Source organism: Desmodus rotundus, chromosome 11, assembly GCF_022682495.2.
Source record: "Desmodus rotundus isolate HL8 chromosome 11, HLdesRot8A.1, whole genome shotgun sequence".
NCBI classification, from domain to species: domain Eukaryota; kingdom Metazoa; phylum Chordata; class Mammalia; order Chiroptera; family Phyllostomidae; genus Desmodus; species Desmodus rotundus.
In genome coordinates this window covers 8,702,529-8,720,824 of record NC_071397.1, presented here as the reverse complement: position 1 = coordinate 8,720,824, position 18,296 = coordinate 8,702,529, and the positions used below count along the sequence as shown (strand labels likewise).

General features: G+C 59.1%; 1 protein-coding gene across 3 annotated transcripts; it reads right to left on the bottom strand.

Annotated features, from left to right (window-relative positions):
* Positions 1-1,945: 1,945 nt before the first annotated feature.
* On the bottom strand, positions 1,946-17,247 carry MDFI (MyoD family inhibitor). Of its 3 annotated transcripts, none has more exons than XM_053914358.1 (5): positions 17,008-17,247; positions 15,354-15,440; positions 8,196-8,378; positions 5,004-5,228; positions 1,946-2,540 (listed from the first exon to the last, which is right to left on the bottom strand). In XM_053914358.1, the coding sequence occupies exons 2-5, from the start codon at positions 15,427-15,429 to the stop codon at positions 2,284-2,286; spliced, it is 741 nt and encodes a 246-aa protein (XP_053770333.1). In that variant the 5' UTR covers positions 15,430-15,440; positions 17,008-17,247; the 3' UTR covers positions 1,946-2,283. The 3 variants fall into 3 exon arrangements, with proteins under 3 accessions (XP_053770333.1, XP_053770334.1, XP_053770335.1); XM_053914359.1 differs by lacking the exon at positions 17,008-17,247 and adding an exon at positions 15,560-15,749; XM_053914360.1 differs by lacking the exon at positions 17,008-17,247 and adding an exon at positions 15,700-15,739.
* Between the last annotated feature and the right edge of the window lie 1,049 nt (positions 17,248-18,296).

Here is an 18,296-nt window from a genome sequence, read left to right as displayed (position 1 = left end):
CTCAGACCCCAGGCTTGGGGAGGAAGACCTGAGGTTGAGCCCTCCCACAATTGTCCACCCTCTTCAGGACACAGAAGTGGCTGCTCCCTGAGACCCTGGCAACAGACCAGCACACCCTCACCAAGGGCGACTGGGCAGCCTGTTCAAGTCACAAATGCACGCACTGAGGCCCAGCAATCTCACTTTCAAAAACATTCTAAATAGAGCTTGCTTGTGCAAAAGGACACGTTTGAAACCTTGTTTATACCAGGGACACCAGTGGGGGAGACTAAGCTGGAGCCGGTAACTGGATTGTAGCTCATCCCTCAGTGGAAGCCCTGATAAGGAAGATCCCCAAGACAAATGATTAAGTGATAAAAGCAGAACATGAATATAGGGTTTTGACACTTTTGGAAGGAAAGAAAGAAAGGAAGGAAGGAAGGAAGGAAGGAAAGAAAGGAAGAAAGGAAAGAAAGAAGTAGGTGCAAATGTTCGGGTATGCACAGATTAGACTTTTGAACCTTTTACTTTGGTCATGCAATTAACCAAGCAAATAATTGAGATAAATAAACACATAAACAAACATTGGGGGCCTGAGAAGATGGGTCTTCTCTCTTGGTTTTGATCCTTTGTGACCCTGGGCAGGTCCCTTTCTCTCTGTGTCCCGAGTTTCCTATGTGGTCCCAGAGGTTAGAGAACCCACTGGCAGAGCGAGGCCTGTGTTCCTGTGCAGGGGGCAGGGCAGGCAGGAGAGGTGAGGCAGTGGGGGAGTCCCCCTCTCCTCCTCATGTTACCTCCCCCTGCTGTATTTGCAGCCCACTGCCAAGACCATGAGCTACTCCTCCTACAACATTCCTTAAGAGAGTTAGGATTTCAATTGGCCCTTTTTCTGAGCTCCCGCCTTCCTTCCAGAATCCCTCCAGACCACTGCAGACTGTTGTTCCCAGAAGCAGTGCCCACCAACTTCCCATAAGGTCCCCACTGTAACGGCCTTCTTCAACCATGTCTTCTCCTCAGGGGAATCCGAGTCCAGCCATGAGACATCCTTTCATTCACTCACCCTGAGCCCCTCTAGCTTCCTCCAGGTCCAGGACAGGGCGGAGGAGGCTCATCTAGCCAGCCCCTTCCTGGAACACCAAGGGCAGTGGACACAGGGCCTCTGAGGCTCCTGCCATTCTGAACAGTTTCTTCTTTCTCAAGCCCCCTGGATATTGGGGATGACTGAACTGGGCCATGAGACCCCCGCCCAAGTAGTACCTGCCTCCCAGGAGCAAGCCCAAGCTGTGTGGGGGCCAGGGCTGCCCCTCCCCAGCGATGGCTCTGCCACTGAAATAGGTGCCACCCTGTGCCATGGACCCATCACTGGGAAGTGCTTCAAGAAGCTGCAGTCAGCAGGAGATTAATTAATCAAAACCTGAACACATCTGTTGTTAATTAAGTCTATGCCAAGGGTTAACTCTTCTCTTTCTGGACTTCCCTTCTCTTTGGCGGGAACAGGGAAATAAAGGTGGGGAGTTAGTGCCCCCTTCCTTCCTCCCCTCCCTGAGAAGCATGGATGAAGGAGGGAAAAGGGCAGGGGCCCCAGAGGGCAGGGAAGCCTCATCCATTTGGGGGCTTTGCAGGGGGTTTGCGGGGACTGTTTGCTTTTCACATGCGTGGTCCATGGACGTTACTCAGAGTCCTGAGGAAATCTGAAATGAACAAATACCTTTATTTACAGCAACAAATAGAACAGACCCTCCATTCCTTCCCTCTCCCCTTCCAGTCTTTTCTATACCGTTCCCCCTCCCGCCCTGCCCCAAGTCCAAGCCCAGCCCTGCTTTGCGCTGGGGTCATTATATGGGTCAGCACCCCACCCCCAAAAGCCCAGGAAAGGAGACCAGGGAGAGGCTTGGCTGTGGGAAGGGTGGGGCGTCTCTTTTCACATTTTGCTGTGCTCTAAGCCCGGGGCGGCAGCGGGGGGGGGGGGGGGGGGGGGGGGCGGGCACCAGGAGCAGAGAGAGGTAGAGAAGCGCACAGCCCCACCTCCTCACGTTCCTGCCCCTCCCCCAACTTTCACAGTGTTCCGCGGCCCTGGCAGCTGGGCCAGGAGCGGTTCCCACACTAACCCTCTCCTCCCAGGTCCCGGGTAACCAGGAGAAGGACGGGCTCTCTGCAGTGGGCCTCCGGGGCGCCCCCCTCTCACTGGGCTGGGCTCTGAGAGGTCGCTGGGTGGAGGAGGGAGGACGCGGGGAGGGGGCTGATCAAGCTTTGTGCGACAGCCCTGGGGCCGGCCCCCCCAGGAGGACCGTCGGGACTGGCGGGTCAGGAGGAGAAGCACAGCCCACAGCACTCCATGCAGATCTCCAGGCAGTCGGCCGACTCGCAGCAGGCGTCCAGGATGCCGCAGTCCAGGTCGCAGGGCAGGTCGCAGTCAGCGCACTCGCCGGAGCCGCAGCAGCAGCAGCAGAGGCACGAGTCCTCGGAGCTGCAGGAGCCGCACGTGGCGCAGTCCAGGACGATGTTGCACAGCGTCAGGAACTCGCAGAACAGGCAGGACAGGATGCAGTGGACGCAGCAGTCTGCGGTGGGCGGGCGGAGGGAGCAGGGTGAGACACCTTGGGGCAGGGGACCCAGCCACAGCGCGCTCAAGGAGTGCTCAGTGCTCGGCAGCCAGTGCGCCTGCGCAGTCAGCAGCTCCGGGAGGTGGGGACTGTGAGGAGAGTGACTTAAACACGCCCGTGTGCTAAGTTGCAGAGTGAGGGTTCGGCCCAGGCAGCGTGGATCCCCAGCCCCTGCTCCTAGCCCTCCTTAGTCATTGTAAGTTCTGGGCACGAATTAAACTTATTTAAACTTGCAACAACTCCATGAGGTGGGGCTACTATTAGCCCTGCTCTACAGATCAAGAAACTGAGGCAGAGAAGTCACTCCAGAATATAACCAGAATCCTCCCACCTGCTAATCTCTGCCAGGGCAACTGCTTCCCCACCGCCTCTCCATTCCCCACCCTGGCCCTCCGGACATCTACCCCACGCATAGCAGGGCCCCTTGTACAGCTTCGGTGGGACTGTGTCTCCAGTGCTCAGAACCCTCCAGTGGCCTCTGCTTCACTGGGAATAAAACCTAAAAAGCTCACAGTGGCCCCCCCATGGCCTTACGTGATCTGGCTCCCTCCCCCACCCTGTCCCCCTGTATCACTGCTGTGGCTTCTGGTCTCAAAGGCGCTCCCCCACCCCACCCCCAGCCTGGAATGCTCTTGCTCCAGGTAAAGTCTCTGCCCCCTCCCAGCCTCCTTCATTGCCCAAATGCCACACTCATTAATAATGTAACCTGCCTGCCCCAGCCCAGCACCCCCACCCCCGTAGCCTGTCCCCACTAGGACTTACCGCCTTCCACAGCACTACACAGTTGTCTCCTCCCACTAAAATGTAAGCTCCACAAGGACAGTCATCTTTGTCTGTTTGGGTCACAGATCTATTGTCCCTAGAACAGTGGCTGACACACTGTGGGTGCTGAGTAAATAAATGGTAAGTGATTTAATACATAAACTCGCCTTTGGGCACCCAGCTGGTAAGTAAGTGGTGGGGCTGGGACCCACACCCAGGCAGGCTGGCTCTGGAGTCCACACCTGGAAAGGCTCAATGTGCTGCCGGGATGCTGAGTGGGTATCCCTGCCAGGGGCCAGGCCAAGGGCAGAGTGTCCAGTGCCTGAGTAGGCGAGCCCCTGGCACAGGCTGCTGGTCCTGTGGGAGTCTCACCTTGCACGGGAGGGTGATTCCCCAACCCTTTCCGGTGTGGAGGAAGTGGGGCTCTGCACAGCGGGAACCTCTGCAATCTGTCTGCAAACTGGATGAGGGAGTTCCCTTCCAATGCAAATCTGATGAGGTCACTACCTTCTTTAAAACCCTCAATGGCTCCTTATTGCCCCCTGAGCTCCTGTCTCCCCTCCCACCACTTCTCACCTTGAACTTTATAATCTGGCCACACTAGCCATTTCTCACCTCTATGCTAATGCCCTCATGGCTAGATCCTCCTACTCAACCTTTAAGGCTTGCTCAGAGATTCCTCCAGAGCCCTTCCCAGACTTGCCTCCTCAGCTTTCTGGGCTGGAGTGGGTGCCCCCTGTGTTCTCATAATACCCTGGAGTGTGTGGCTTCATCACTGTATTTATCACAACGTATGGTGATTACCTGCCGTGTCTCTCTCCTGAGAGTTTCAGAAGGCCATGGACTGGGTACCCAGCACACAGCACAGTGTCGACTAACCTTCAAGTGAATGAATACCTCTTTCATAAATTAACTGGGCAGAATCTGCTCTGCAGGGTGGGAAAGTTTGTGAATACATTATGTGCAAATGTGTGCACCGAATCCTGTTTGCAGAGGACCAGGCCAGAGTCCCCTAACATGGACAGGAATCACTTAAAAATTCTGGGGTAAAGGTCAAGAACCACTGAGCCACAGGCAGATGAGACTCAGGCTGAACTGATGCCTGGTGGGGCGGGGAAGCAGGTTGCCCAGCGTGGCCCTGCAGAGGATCTCTGTGTTGCAGGAACAACGTCTGGTGTATCTGGGTCTGCTGACCTCCCACTGCACATTGCAGCCCCTGCCCCACCCCCGGTTAAGCATCTGATGGTGCATTGTGTTATTCTGCTAGGTGTTCTGCCCTCACTAAACAGATGGCCCACTCCTTGAAAAAAATTTGTTTCCAGAAACAGGGTGGCTTGAGCTGGATCAGCCCAGATGGCTCCATTCCTTGTTACAGAAACTGGGAGAGCAGGGGTCGGAAGGGTTTGGCCTTCAGAAGGCAGATATGCCTCAGTTTATCCAATAACCTTTGCAAAGTTCTCAGATTTGAGTCTTGCATCAGACTCCCTGGAAGGCTTGTTAAATCTAGGCTCCTACCTCACCCAGAGGCTCAGATCCGGTGGGGTCAGTGTGGAGCTGAGGCTGCACTTGTAACCAGAAGCCCGGTGAAGATGCTACTGCTGGGTCATGCCTTGAGGAACCTGGCTTTGGAGGCCCCTGGGGGGGAAGTGGGGCACTTACCTTCCTGCGCCTGGAGAGGGATCTGGGAGGCAGCGGACTTGGTGCTGCCCTTGCTCTTCTTACTGCCCTGGCTGGCGAGAGACGGGTGAGCCTGCAACTTCCGGTGGGCTTTGGGGCCACCCAGGGCGCCATTCCCCGCTCGCTTGGCGCCGCTCAGCTCTGAGGGGTGGCCAGAGCCATTCGCCAGTAGTGGGGTGCAGCCCAAGGTGTTCCCCTGAGGCTGGCCTGGAGAGATGAGCAGAAAGGGCGATGGGGGCAAGGTGGAGGGCTGCCCCGCCCCCCAGGGCTGTGCTCTGCTCCTGCCTGCTTTGTTCTTACACATGCCGCAGTTCACCTATCCGGATTTGTATTCTGCAGATGAGGAAACTGAGGCCCAGAGAGCAGAACGGACTTGCCCAGAGGCACACCATGAAATATCAGCAGAGCTGAGCCTGGCTCCCGGCTCCCTAGCCAGTGCTCATTCAAGAAAAAACAGAGGTGCAAGAGGGGCTCAGAGCCTTGGACCCCACCTTCTTACCCCACATGAAATCCATTCTCCTGCTCTTGGGGTCCTGGGATTTTGGCAAGAGCGGTGGCAGTCGGGCGGAGGGACAAGGATAGTTCGGCTGGGGTGAGGAGGACAGCAGTGAAGCAGTTAACCTTCGCTTCAGCCTCTGCCAAGCCCCCAGCTGTTTTTGCCCTTCGTGTGCTGGGTGACTTATTAGAAACATCTGTTTGGAGATGAATGCCTGGCTCTGGAATCCGGGGGCTCCTCGCAGCAGCCCCTCTATCTCCTGCTCCTCCACACCCCTGCCCTGGCAGCCTCTGTGGGGCGGCTGGCAGAAGGAGTTTGCTGAGGGGCCCCTGGGGTCTGGGTGAGGAGGGACAGAAGGAGGCAAGAGGGAGAGCCCTGAGGCTAGGAACCCCCCAACCTCCGTGAGTCCCCGTCCCAGACCGAGGAACCAGACTTCAGTTTTGTCAGTGAGGTGCAGGGAAGCTGGCCCCAGAGATCCCCCCAAACACCCACTGCTTTCCTTCACCTCACTCAGGTTTGCTCACGTGAAAGGCACAGTTCTCTATTCACAGACACGGGGCAGGTGTGTGTGTGTCTGGTGACGAGACTGAGAAGGGAACACAAAGAGCTCTGGGGCCCACAGCTGCTCGGGGCGGGGCCTGGGCAGGAGCCTGGGACCCTGAGGACCTCTGTAAATAGGGGGAACTTCCATCTCTGGGGTCTGGACCCCCAGCTCCCTCCAGGCCTGGCCTCTGTGTTTCAACTGTGGTAGCAGGAGATGGGGGAGGGGTGCCTGGAGGCTGAGGAGAGGGGAAGGCAGCTTCGGTGCCACGCCTGAGGGGCTGGGCCTCTGCAAATGGTAGGAGTGACAGCACTGAGCACTTACTGCCCTTACTGCCACTCGGCTAAGCCCTTGACCTGCTAGTTATTCTCTACTGGATCCTCTCAGTGTCTCTACAGGGCTGTATCCTCCCTTACAGATGAGGAAACTGCATCCCAGAGACGTACAGTAACTTGTCCAAGGCCCACAGCTAGTGTCGGAGGTGGACCAGCCTAGAGGCTGAGAGCAGAGACTCAGAGGCCAGAGAGGCAAGGAATGGGCAGAGGTTGGGAGACAAGGGACTGGGGAATGAGCTGCTACTATCGCAACAATCACTATACTTACAACTGGTAGTTCACACGTTTTGAGCTGTTACTGGTGCCAGACACAGTGCTGAGAGCTGTATGTGTAGTAATGTCCCCACGTACCATGACAGATCTATGATTAGGCCCATTTCACAGATGACAAAACTGAGGCCCAAGGAGGCTAAAACTTGCCAAGTTTCCACAGCTAAAAAAGGCAGGGGGAGGGGATGGAGATTGGGATAAGGAGCAGAGGGCCGGTGGGGAGTTGGGGGAACCACAGGAGACAGGCCTCTGGAGAGGCTCCATGCCGGAAGCCTTCTTCCCTGAGGCGTGGCTGGTGCCGGCATCCGGGTAAACAGGGGTAAAGCTATGGGAAGCAGCCAGGCCTGAATCATCACAACCCACCTCTTGGCCCCATGGGGGCGACTGAGCTGAATCCTTGGCCAACCTCAGTGCCCCCTGCCCTGCTGCCTAAACATGGCACGGAGACCAGAGGGCGGGCATGTGCGGTGAGCTGAGGGCCCTGGGGGGTGTGGGCAGACACAAAGCTTGCCTGTGGCCATAGCTGAGAAGTGACCACGGGGACTGAGTCACAGAGCAAACACTTAGGGCCCACAGACATAGGAGTGACTGTCCAACTCCCACCCAGGCCCCTCTTCTGTGGCCACTGCGCTGACCTCTTTCTTTCAGTTCTGCCCGTGGGTGTGTCTGGAGGAGGCTGAGGGCAGTGCGCTGGCAGGGTTTAGTAACCCTGACTTCCAGGGAGTCCACCTTCGCCCCAGATGCCCTGCCTGAGCGCGGCTCCCTGCTCAGCGTGCCAGCTGGGCAGAAAGGCATAGGAAAGAGCACTGGGTCAGGAGACCTTAGTCCCCCAGCTCCTGTCCAGGGTGAGTGGGTCTCTGGGCCTCAGTTTTCCCATCTGTAAATGGGTTTCATGGTAGCTAAGCTGCCTCACTGCAGGCTGATCTACAGAGCATGTGGGATCACTCAGGGAAGGAAAGTTGTAAAGTACAACTGTGCTTGCAGATTTGAGGTATCTTATCAGTAATTACAAAACAATTCTGACTGCCCCTTCTGTGCTTTTGAGGGTGAAGGTGGAGAATGCTCTCCCTCCCAGGCCCTCCCTGGAGACCTGGAGCCAAGCTTAGGAATGGAGCTGACTTTTGCTGCCCATGGGGACTGAGTGTCTCCTTTCTCTTGCCCTGAACCCCCGAAGGGTGGTGCTGTGTCTGGCTCCGGCTGCCTGTCCTCAGCTCCCCGCTCTCTTCCTGAGGGGAGGGCGCCTGTTCCCATCCAGCCTCCCGCTCTGTTGTCCTGAACCACGTTGCCTGCGGCCTGTGCACACTCACTTTGAACTCATTTATACCAATCATTCTGTGCATGGAGACCTTCTTCCCAGACAGGAAGGACAGTGACGGTGTCACACGCCTCTCCACTGCCCACACCTCCAGGTCCTGGCCCTGCGCTAGCTCCTCGAGGGCACCCACTGCAGTTTTGCAAGCCCACCTGGATTGGACTCCCCAGTGCAACCCCTACTTGTTACCACCCCAATACCCTGGGCCCCTAGGACTCACATGTCACAGCTTCTGTGGGGACATCGAGGTCAGTGCTGTCCAGGACCTGGGGGGTCCCAGGGTCATTTCCTTGGGGCATGGAGGGTGCCGCCTCCTCCAGGAAGCCCTCTTCCAGCTTTGCCTCCACAGGGTGAGTGGCTCCTGTTTCTACCTCCAGCCCAGGCAGGAGGGGTGGGGTCTGGGCTAGGGGAGAAAGCAGACGACCGCGGTAGTTTCCTGGCGCCCTCTTGCTTGCCCTGCCCTGGTCCCCTTGCTGCCCAGAATGCCTTGAGCCCTCATTCTTGGTCTCTTTGTACAGTTACCCAGCCCTTACCCTATCTGGCAACATTGCCAGACTCCAAAATAGACTCCCAAACCACAATGCGTGAGTGAGCAAGGGGGTGTGTGTGTGTGCCTGTGCACGTGTGTGCCTGTGTGTGCGTGTGTGTGGTGTCAGGAGGGAAAGGAGAACCACAGCGCAGGAAAGAACAGACAGGTGATCAGCGATGCCGAGATAGAGACAGGCACCTAGAGTGATGGGGAGGGAGAGAAAGAATCAAAGGGACAGTGGAAGGCAGAAGCAGAGAGACATAGAGCATCAGAAGGCGGGGGACTGGGCACGGAAGGGGACAGTCCCAGGAAGACAGTGACAGACAGCCCGGGACAGGAGAGACTCAGTGGCAGAGGGAGAGGCAGCAATGGAGAGAAAGATAAAGACAGGGTCAGAGGCAGAGGCGAAGGAGAAGCGAGCGTGATATAGACCGAGCGAGAGGGAGACAGACAGTGAGAAATTGGGTCGGAGAGAGAGGATGATAGCAAAAGAAAGAGGCAGAGGAAACCTGGGGTGAGGAGACGGCTGAGGTCTGGGGCGGAGGGGCTACGGGCCGGAGGAGAGAGAGGGAGGACAGAAGGCTGGGAAGAGGCAGACCGCAGCCACATGTAATTACAGTGACCAACTCGGCCCTCTCTGCACGGTGGGCGGAAGGAAGGAATGGAGCCACCTTCAAACCCGCAGCTCCCAAGGCGGCAGGACTAGGATTCAGGCCCCCTGGGCCCAGGGGAAAAGTTGGGGGGATGGGTGGTGGAGGAGGGAGGCAGAAAGTGGCCCCAGTTCCCACACTCTCAGTCACCGGGTGTGGGAAGGCAGGGGTGGGACAGGGAGGAGGAGGGTGAAAGCAGGGGTCACAGGGCCAAGGGTGAGGTTGGGCAATTAGAGGGTGCGGGGCATAGCCCGAGCCTCTCCTTCGGACCTCAGATGTGCAGTTGGAGTGGCATGGGCCTCAACAGGATGCCCCCACATACCCTACTGGGAGAGACACAGAAACAAGACACTCAGAGGGACACAGAGACCAAAAGGGCACAGGGAGAGGACAGGGTCTCAGGGAGACAGAAGGACAGTGAAACCCGCACAGTAAAGTGCCCACAGCCACACACATGTACCAGAGACTGAGAGACAGGCATGCAGGGGGACAGAGAGAGAGGGGCCAAGACTAGTCTTGGAAGTAGAAACAAATCAATGACAAAGAACAGAGGAGCTTACATATGGGGTCCTTCTCTAAGCTGTCTCCAAATGGTGGGGCGGGGACCAGAGAGGAGGGAGATAATTAAGGTTGGGCACACGGGTCTACGAAATGGGGCATCTTGAAGGAGGGGACGACCCAGGGGCTCAGCTGCTTCCCTGGGCCCTGAGCATCCCGCTGTGGCTTCTGATCCTCAGACAGGCCTGTGCCATCTTTGTTCCAAAGACCCTGGTTTCCCATGACCAGGAGGACAGGGACCCCAGAGGCCCTGAGTGGGCAGCACAGAGAGCAGCAGGCCGGGCAGACATGCTCACGCCTGCCCAGGGAAACCACGGGCTCTTCCTGGAGACAGGGGCCAGGTTGGGAGGTGAAAGGGGCTGGGGCTCCTGCGACTTCTGGAGGACACCGGAGTTACGTGTTGAGAGCCTCCCATGGCACCCATTGAGGCTCCATGGCCACAGGGGCGGGTTCCCTGCAGCCCTGCCATGCTTTGTGCCTGTGGAGAACCCCGTCACCACCTGGGTTAAGGAGAAAGAAGTCAATGGCTTTTGGAAGATCACAAAGCTGGGGTCGGGGGTGGGGGCCAGGCAAGTGGAGATGGCACCAGGGAGGAGCGGTGCCAGATGGTGCTCTCCTAGCCCAAGCTGGTCTGCAGCGATTGGACAAGACTTTCAGGGCTGAGACCCCAGGTTGCACGTGAAGGAGGGCGGCTCAGGGCTTGGGTCCCAAAGCCCTGGAAAGAAGTGGGCCTGCCGAGCTCCAGCCCCCAGCCGGAACCAGGAGGGCTGACCCTTCCGTGGGGTGAGATGTGAAGGCCTGCGGGAGAAGCCGTGAGACACAAGCCTGGGTTTTCACCAGTTACCAGCATGGGCAAGTGACTGGGACTCAGGTACCTTGTGTGTAGAGGGGGCTTCCTAACACTTAATGTCATAGGGTTTCAGAAAGGAATGACACGCTCGGCAGTGTCCTGGCCTGCAGGGGCCGTTCAGGAACCTTCCCGTTTACCCACCCACCTACCTGCCCTCCCTTCCTCCTCCTTCCCTCCCTCCTTCTTTCCCTTCCTTCCTTCCTTCTTTCCTGTGCTGGTTGGTTTAACATTTATTAAGCAGATACAATACACCTGTAACATCAAGCACTGGTAGACCAAATAAGACAGGTCACTGCCTCAGGAGTTCTCCTTCAGGGTTAGGTGCGGGGCAGCCACACATACCGAGGGGCAAGAAGGACAGCAGGGAGGTTTCTAAGAACTGGCGGAACACAGAAAATGGGCATTTACCCCCGGGGTGTGTGTGCGTGTCTGGTGTGTGCACTAGGATGCTTCCCGGAGAAGGCAATGCCCACGTTGGATCTTGAATAATAAGTCAGCAAAGAAGCAGAAAAGGCCTTTTCAAGAGGAGCTGCAGCAGGAATGAGGGAAAGGACCGCATGGTGCTGTTGAGGCTGGCACACCTAGAAAGACAGCTGGGCCCTGGTACGCCCAGGTGGTCACTTCCTGGGCCTTCCCCTGAGGTCACAGCGTGCATAGGGGTGACCCTGTCAGTCCTGCAGTAGAAGGGGCCAGACTGCAGCTGTCTGGGCTGCCAGAGTTGGAGAGGGAGGAAGGTGAGAAAGAGGGGTCAGGGAGGCTGGTCCCCATCTCCGCCCTCCTCTCAGCGTACCACTCTCTGGGCAGTCTCTTCTAACAGTCGCAGAGAAGGCGGCGACCTCAAATCTGGAGGGAGCAGGAGATTAGAGAGAGCACAGACTATGAGTGGCCACTCTAGGGTGAGCATCAGACCTCTTGAAAAGAAACCAGGCAAGAGAATCCAGTTCAGGCATCTTGACCTAGAAACACAAAGGGGCAGTTCTCCTGGGGTCAGGGGGGCAGCGGAGGGGACCCAGCAGCTGCCTGAGGGAGCCACACTGAGGGCAGGGGACGAAACTGCTGAGCGCCCTGCAAGCAGAGTGAGGAGGCACAGAAGTGGCAGGAAGGCCTGATCTGTGAATGGGATGCTGCCCAGAGGGCCCCAGTGCCAAGATGCTGGACCAAGAGACAGCACTCACCAGGGCACGGGGAGCAAGAGAGCCAGACAAGAGGAGGAACCCAAGTGCTCCACCGACAAGAGACGGAAAGAGCCCAGTTTTCCTTCTTGTGACCATGAGGCCCTGCTGTCCGGCCACCGAAGGGAGAACATCTCTGAGGACAAACCCTGGAGGGATGTCCAAGAGGGTAGAAATGCGGAGTGGGCTGGGGAAAGGGGCGCCCAGCAAAGGCCAAGGGCTGCCGTGTGGGTGTGCAATTCATGTTCTGCGTAAAGGCGCCTGCCAAGGGGGCCGGGGTGAGTCTGGAGACCCTCGTGGTGGCCCGACCTCCTGGAGCTGCCATGGGCTCAGCCAGCTGCATGCTTGCTGCATACGAGAGGGCCACCTTTTCCTCATGTGCACAGAGGGCCACACGTGCTGGTGGCATGTCTGAGAAAAGCCCCAGCCTTGCACCTCTCTCAAGGGTCCTCACCTACAAGCGGGACATACAGAAAGGCAACAGCCCCTTTGCCTCGATATATTTCATTCCTAACACAGGATAAGGTGCTGGTCAATGCCCCAGAAGAGACTGGAAAACTCATGTTTAAATTCATCAGCCCAAGAGGGAAGGGTGAGAGACCCACAGTCTCAGTAGGGGCCTTGTAGGCTCCCTCTGCCTGCTGTCCACCAAGTTGAGGGGTACTCCTGGATCGAGAAGAAATAGGGGAACCTCTTCCAGGTGGGATGGGTTCACTCCTAGCCTGGGAAGTGCCCGCGGGGCCCTGTTCTGGAGCCCTGGTGCCCGACCCCTCACACCCAGACTTCCGCACTGACTCTGTGGACAGCAGATCTGGGCTTCTCCCTTGGAGCTCTGACCATCTCTGGAGAGAGAGCAAGGATCCAATCTGCTCAGAGAGTGGTGACTGATGTGGGCCTGATATTCAAGGCCTCAGTCTAGATCTTCAACCCAGTTAATGGACCAGGATCCCATGTTTCCGGCAGACCAACATATCCATAGCCCCAGGCTGTCTGGTCGATCCACCCATACTTAGATTGTTTCTTTTGACCAAAAGGTCCTACCCCCCTCCCTTCTTCTACTCCCCAAATCCAATCCACCCTTCATAATCCAGGTCAAGCTTAACCTCTTCCTCCAGACAGCCTTCCCTGACCCCTGAGCCGATTGTCCCTCCTCTGAGTGGCCCACTTACTGAGAACTTAGCACCAGCACCCCCTGTTGCCAATTGTAACTTGGCAGTGAGGTCCTGGCTCCACAGACTGCAGCCTCCCTAGCTCCCTCGCTTGGGGGGGTGTCGGTGCTCATCTCGGCACTGGGGTGGGTCCTCAGCAAAGGCCTGCTGCTGAGGACTGAGTTCTGGGGCTCTGAACAGCCTGGATCAGAGGAGAGAGAGTGAGATGGCGAGGACTGGGGGTGGCACCTGGCTCTGAGCCCCAAGAAGGTGAGCATGTGGACTCTCTTGACACTTAGCTGTGACACACTGGTCACAGTCCCAGGCCACCAGGCCGAGGACTGGGGAGAGAGGGCCTGAGCTGGCCAGTTAGGCTGGGCTGGGTTGGTTTTATTTTAGGTCTGAAGGCTCCAATTCCCCAGGAAATTCAATTTAGAACCAAGAGCAGGAATGTGACGCCCCAGTGCTGGGGCAGAAATCTGCGGTGGGTTAGGGAGCCAGGCTCTGGGGAGAGGCCACTGGGGGAGCCAAGGGTGTGGGGGCTTGGCCACCTGCCCCAACCAGAGCTGCCCTGAGTCCCCTTCACCCCATTTTCATCTTACTAGGCTGAGGGAGGGGCTGACTTGTTCCCTGGCTGTCCTGCCAGCAGGGCCCCCAGGGGCAGCACCTTGGCCTTGCTGTGCTGTCAGGGCTCAGCAGGGAGTGTGGGGGACTCTGGTCCCGGATTCAGGCGTCTGTGGGGTTTTGGCTGGGTCTCTTGCGGTTTGGGCTTCCTGGGCAGCAGCTCATTCTCCCAAGGCGGCAGAGCCAGGCCTCCTCGTGTTATGAAAGCCACATTGTCTGGCCTGGCTCAGACCAGGGAGGGGGCTCACAGGAGCACTGGGGGGCCTCAAATTACAGCCCATGGCTTAACCCTCCCAGTGGCCCACCTGGCCCTTGTCCCCTGCCCCAGCACATTTTTAGCTCCTCCTCTCCCTTCGGGGCTGAGAATGGGGGCTGCACAGGGAGAGGATCTTGGAAAGAGGCAGTGGAGGAGAGAGCAGAGAAAACAGATAAGCAGAGAAAGGAAGCAGGGAAGTGGGAGGATAAAAGAGAAATAGGAGGCAGGGAAAGAGAGGAGGGGAGAAAAAGAGGAGGGGCGAGAGAGGCTGAGAAGGAGAGAGAAGGTCCCCGGACACAGAGAAAGTCTTCCCAGCCCCTGCCTTTAGCTCTCTCCAGGCGGAAGAAGCTCAATCCTTAAAGGAGCTTATTCCCCAGGAGACCGTGCTCTAGGGGCCCACAGAGAGGAGAGACTCTGAGGGTTGGTGGGGAGGTGCAGCAGACCCAGTAGTGTCATTCGTGTGCTGGCTCCTGGCCAGACATCTCCACCTGTCCTCACTCTGGGAGGCCCCCTACCTCCATAGCCCCAGGTGACCAGAGTCTCATCTTCCTCACAGGTAGACCTGGGGAGCTGAGACAAGCCTCTCCAAGCAGACAGACAAGCCCCTGTGAGCGGATGTGGAGACTGAGGCCAGAGAGGGGAAGGAACTTGTCCAAGGCCAGGCAGGGAATTTGTGTCAGAGGTCTAGGACCAGACTGTCATTGCTCAGAGAATCAAAGGGAGGGAGGGGAAAGGGAGAGTGGGGGTGGGTGAGCGGAAGGCAAGAGAATTAGACGGACCTAGAGCTGGGGTTAAAGTCATGAAATCTGGGCGATGTTCTTGCACCCCAGCCCTATGCCCTGAACAAATCGCAGAAGCTCCCCACTTCTCCCTGACCCTGTGTTCCACTGGGAGCCTCAGCTCACATCTGCACAGTGAGGAGCACTGAGAGCCAGCAGAGTTCCCACCTCGCGGAGCCACAAATCCTCCCTGCTAGGGAGTCTCCCTGCAGGAATCCTGGGGAGGTTGCAGGCCCTGTGAGTTAGGAGAAGGGGCGTGTGTGGGCAGGGTAGGGGCAGCAGGGACTGGCCAGGCCCCGGTGGGGAGGAAGGCGAGACAGACAGATGGCGAGGAGCGGAGGAGGCCAGGTCCTGCGGCCGCTTCAGGCGGACAAAAGTTTTCGGGAAGCGCTGGGCTCTGGCTGGGTTGGGGGAAGGGAAGTTAAGATTCAGACACCCCCACCCCCGCCTGAGGCCCCCATAAATATTTACACACTGGGCAGAAACCGCTGGGACACAAATCCCAGTCGGACAGACAGACACTGCGGGTGTGTGTATGTGTGTGTGTGTGTGTGTGTGAGTGTCTGGTGTTGGGAGTGGGGGGTGTTACAGCCAACTTGGCGCGGCCACCGCCTGCATTCGGGCCCTGCCCCCATCACCCCAGCGCTCCACTCTCTTTGGACCCCGTCCCCGACAGCCATACCCGTTCCCCCCGTTTCCACCCAAGCTCCCCGAAACCGTCTCCTCGAGTCTCAGCGAGAAGGGGGGGATTAACCCACCCCGGCGCCGCTACCCAACTCCCGTCCAGGCTTCCTCTCCACCACCTCTCGTACCTGGGTCCGGGGCTGCGCTCGGGGCTTCATGGGGTGCGTTGCAATGAGGGGGGTGCTGGCCACTCACCTGGGACATCGGCCCGGGACCTGCGAAAAACAGAGCTCAGCGGGCGGGGCCGACCTACCCCACTGAGTGCGGGGAAAAGGGTGATCCAGCCGCAGGCGCGCGCCTCCCCCTGTTCCAGTCCGGCCACCGACTAACTTACTCGTGCGAGCTGCGTGCTCCTCTTTCGACCCTCCGGGATCACGCCGCACGGCCTGCCATGCGCGCCAGCCCAGGGCGCCCCCGCCAAGGGGCCACGCAGCTCCCCGGTGCCCGCCCCGCGCCCCCTCCCCTCTCACTCACGCCGCTCTCTCCCTTCGGCGCCAGCTCGCGCCGTGCGCCCCCTTCCTTCTTCCTTTTCTCTCTCCAGCCCCCACGCTCCTCCCCTGCTCGCCTCTCGCCTCCCTTCCTCCCTGGCCCACCCTCTCCCTGTCCCCTCCTCGTCGTCCCCGTCGATTCCCGCCCCGCCCCTCCCCCCCACCGCTGCTTCCCTTCCCCCGCGCGGGGCTCCGCGCTGCCTGGGCCGGACACGTCTGTCCGCGGGGCGCCGCGGCCCGAGCCCCCACAGGAAGCTGGCTGCGCGCGCTTCCTCCGCGCTGGCAGAGTCGGGCCCCGTCTCCCCACACCTCCGCCCCCAGGCCCAGAGCCCCGAGGGCCTGCAGAGGGGGCTGCGCGTTCTCGCTCGCCTGTCGGCAACGCTGCAAAAGTTTGAGCAAAGTCCGGAGAACGAGAGAGAGAGAGGAAGCACTGTGACTAGCACCTCGGGCTAACTGTCTGAGTAACTGGGGCCCTCAGATCTCCAAGCCCCAGAGACGGGAGGGATCAAGCTCCCTGGCACACTTTGCCCGCCCCCTCGGCCCCCGCTCGGCGTCCCAGGCCGGACGCCCGGGGTCGGGGGCTCGCAGACGTCCTGCTCGCCCCGCCGGGGGTCGTCCTCCGGCGCAGCCACCCGGCTGGTGACGAGCCAGCTCCCCGAGTCCGCCAGCAGTCCTGAGCATCCCCAACCCCCCGGCCCCCGCCAGCTGGGCGTGGGAACTTGTGTCCGAAACCCAGCTTTGGAGGCGAAAAGAACTTCTCCGAGTTCAACCCTTCTTTCGGCTCTGGGCTGGAATCCGAGGCCTCCGGAATTGCGGGTGCGCGGGGGAGAGGGGAGGGAAGGGGCCCCTGCAGGCGGGGACGGCGGGGCGGCACATCTGGAACTGCGTGCCGCTCCTTCCCTCAGGCCATGCGGGTGGGAAGGACGCCGCCGTCAGGCAGCCCGCGGGGGTTCCAGGACCCTCAGCGTGACCCCGGGACCTCGTCCCCGTGATGGGGGAGGGCATGGAGCCCGAGGCCCGCCGGGTGGGGCTGGGCGGCTCCGAGAGAGGATCCTCCGGTGGGGCCGCCCGCTGGGATGACAGCGTCCCGGCCACGCTCGACCGGGCCGCCCGGAGCCGCGTCTGGGCTCTCCGCCACGAGGGCCAGTGAGCAATTAGGGAGGCGGCGGCGCCAGGCCAGTTCTCCCGGTCCGGAGGCAGCGGGAGGTGGGGGTGGGTGGGCCGGGAGGCTGGGACGCCGAAGGCCGAGGGGGCCGAGTGAGGGGCTCCCCCAGCCCGCGCAGCCCCTACTCACGGCGCTCGAAGGCCCTCGCGGCTCCGTGTCTGACAGGCTCGCCGTGGCCCCCACGGCGCCCGCCGCGCTCCTGCCTCCCGGGCCCGGGTCCCCGCGATGAGCCCAGGTGGCTGCTCTCGGAAGAGGGGTCCCGGGCCGGGAGGAGGGGGTCCCGCTCCCGGGGCCGGCTGCCTGCTGCGGGGGCCTAGGCTGGCACCCCGGGAGCCAGCCCCGATCAGGCTGCTGTCTGGGAGCTGTGGAGCCCGGGGTGGACTCCCCCTGCCTGGCAAGGGCTGAGTCACCGGGACACGCCCGCCCCGGGGTTTGGCGACTGCTGCATTCTCCTTACCGGCTTACCTGGGCCCGGGGGCTGGGCCTCGCGCGGCTCCGAGAGTGGAGTGAGGAGTGAGGAGGTGGACATTGTCTCCTGGGCAGCCCCCACGGCCCTGTCTGCCCCCTCCCCAGCCACAGACCCTCGCGCTACACCCCGCCCTCTCCTCCGTCTCTATCCAGAGCCCGCACACTCTGCATCAGCCCAGCTCCCCAGCCTCACTGTCCGGAGTCGCCCGCTTGAGCTCAGAGCCCTCTGAATCTGGCCCGGTACTAACTAAAATGTCTGGTTTGTTGGAAATGTAAAATATGCTTTAAATTTAATCCCACATGCTGGTTATACAAGTGTGCTCAGTTTGTGAAAATTCAGCAAGTTGAACTTGAAGCTACATGTGCTTCTTTGGTGTGAAGATTACACTTGAATAAAAGTTTTAAAAAATCAACACGCATTAAAAACAGTGTTCCCGGACGGAGCACAGGTCGGGTGCGATGGTCAGGCGGTGGGGCTGGGCCCGGCCCCCCCCCTCCCCCCCCCCCCCCCGCCCCCAGTTCACATCCCAGCCCGTGGGAAAGTCCCTTCGCCTCTCTGAGCCTCAGGAGGGGTGAGCTTTGGGGCCTTCAGTGTGGAACCCAATCGTCTCTTTGGTATCCAGGACCAGGACTAGGGGCCTGGGTAAGTGAGGTAGGTGGGGCACTCATCGGGGCTGCGACATTGAGCGGGTGCCAAGACACATAACATTGTTATCCAAAAGTTAAAAAAAAGGACAAGTCAGCACATTACTGCTTTACCATTCGGCTGCCCATTTTTACAAATGGACCTTTATGGGACCAGGGTCCAGATTAGGGAGCGGTGAGTGAGGTAGGGCATGCACGTTCCGAGTTAGATCCTGTCTTTATTTAAAATGTTGGCATTTTGTTCATCATGGATTTGGGAAGTATTGATTTTGGGTTTTAGATATATTGTGGGAAAAACTGTTTAT

Excerpts from the sequence above, each read along its gene's own strand:
- MDFI (XM_053914358.1), bottom strand. The coding sequence starts at position 15,429 with ATGTCCCAGGTGAGTGGCCAGCACCCCCCTCATTGCAACGCACCCCAT. Across the intron at positions 5,229-8,195 it reads CCCCACAGAAGCTGTGACAT|GCCAGCCTCAGGGGAACACC; the intron begins GTGAGTCCTAGG and ends TCATCTCTCCAG. Across the intron at positions 2,541-5,003 it reads CCCTCTCCAGGCGCAGGAAG|ACTGCTGCGTCCACTGCATC; the intron begins GTAAGTGCCCCA and ends CGCCCACCGCAG.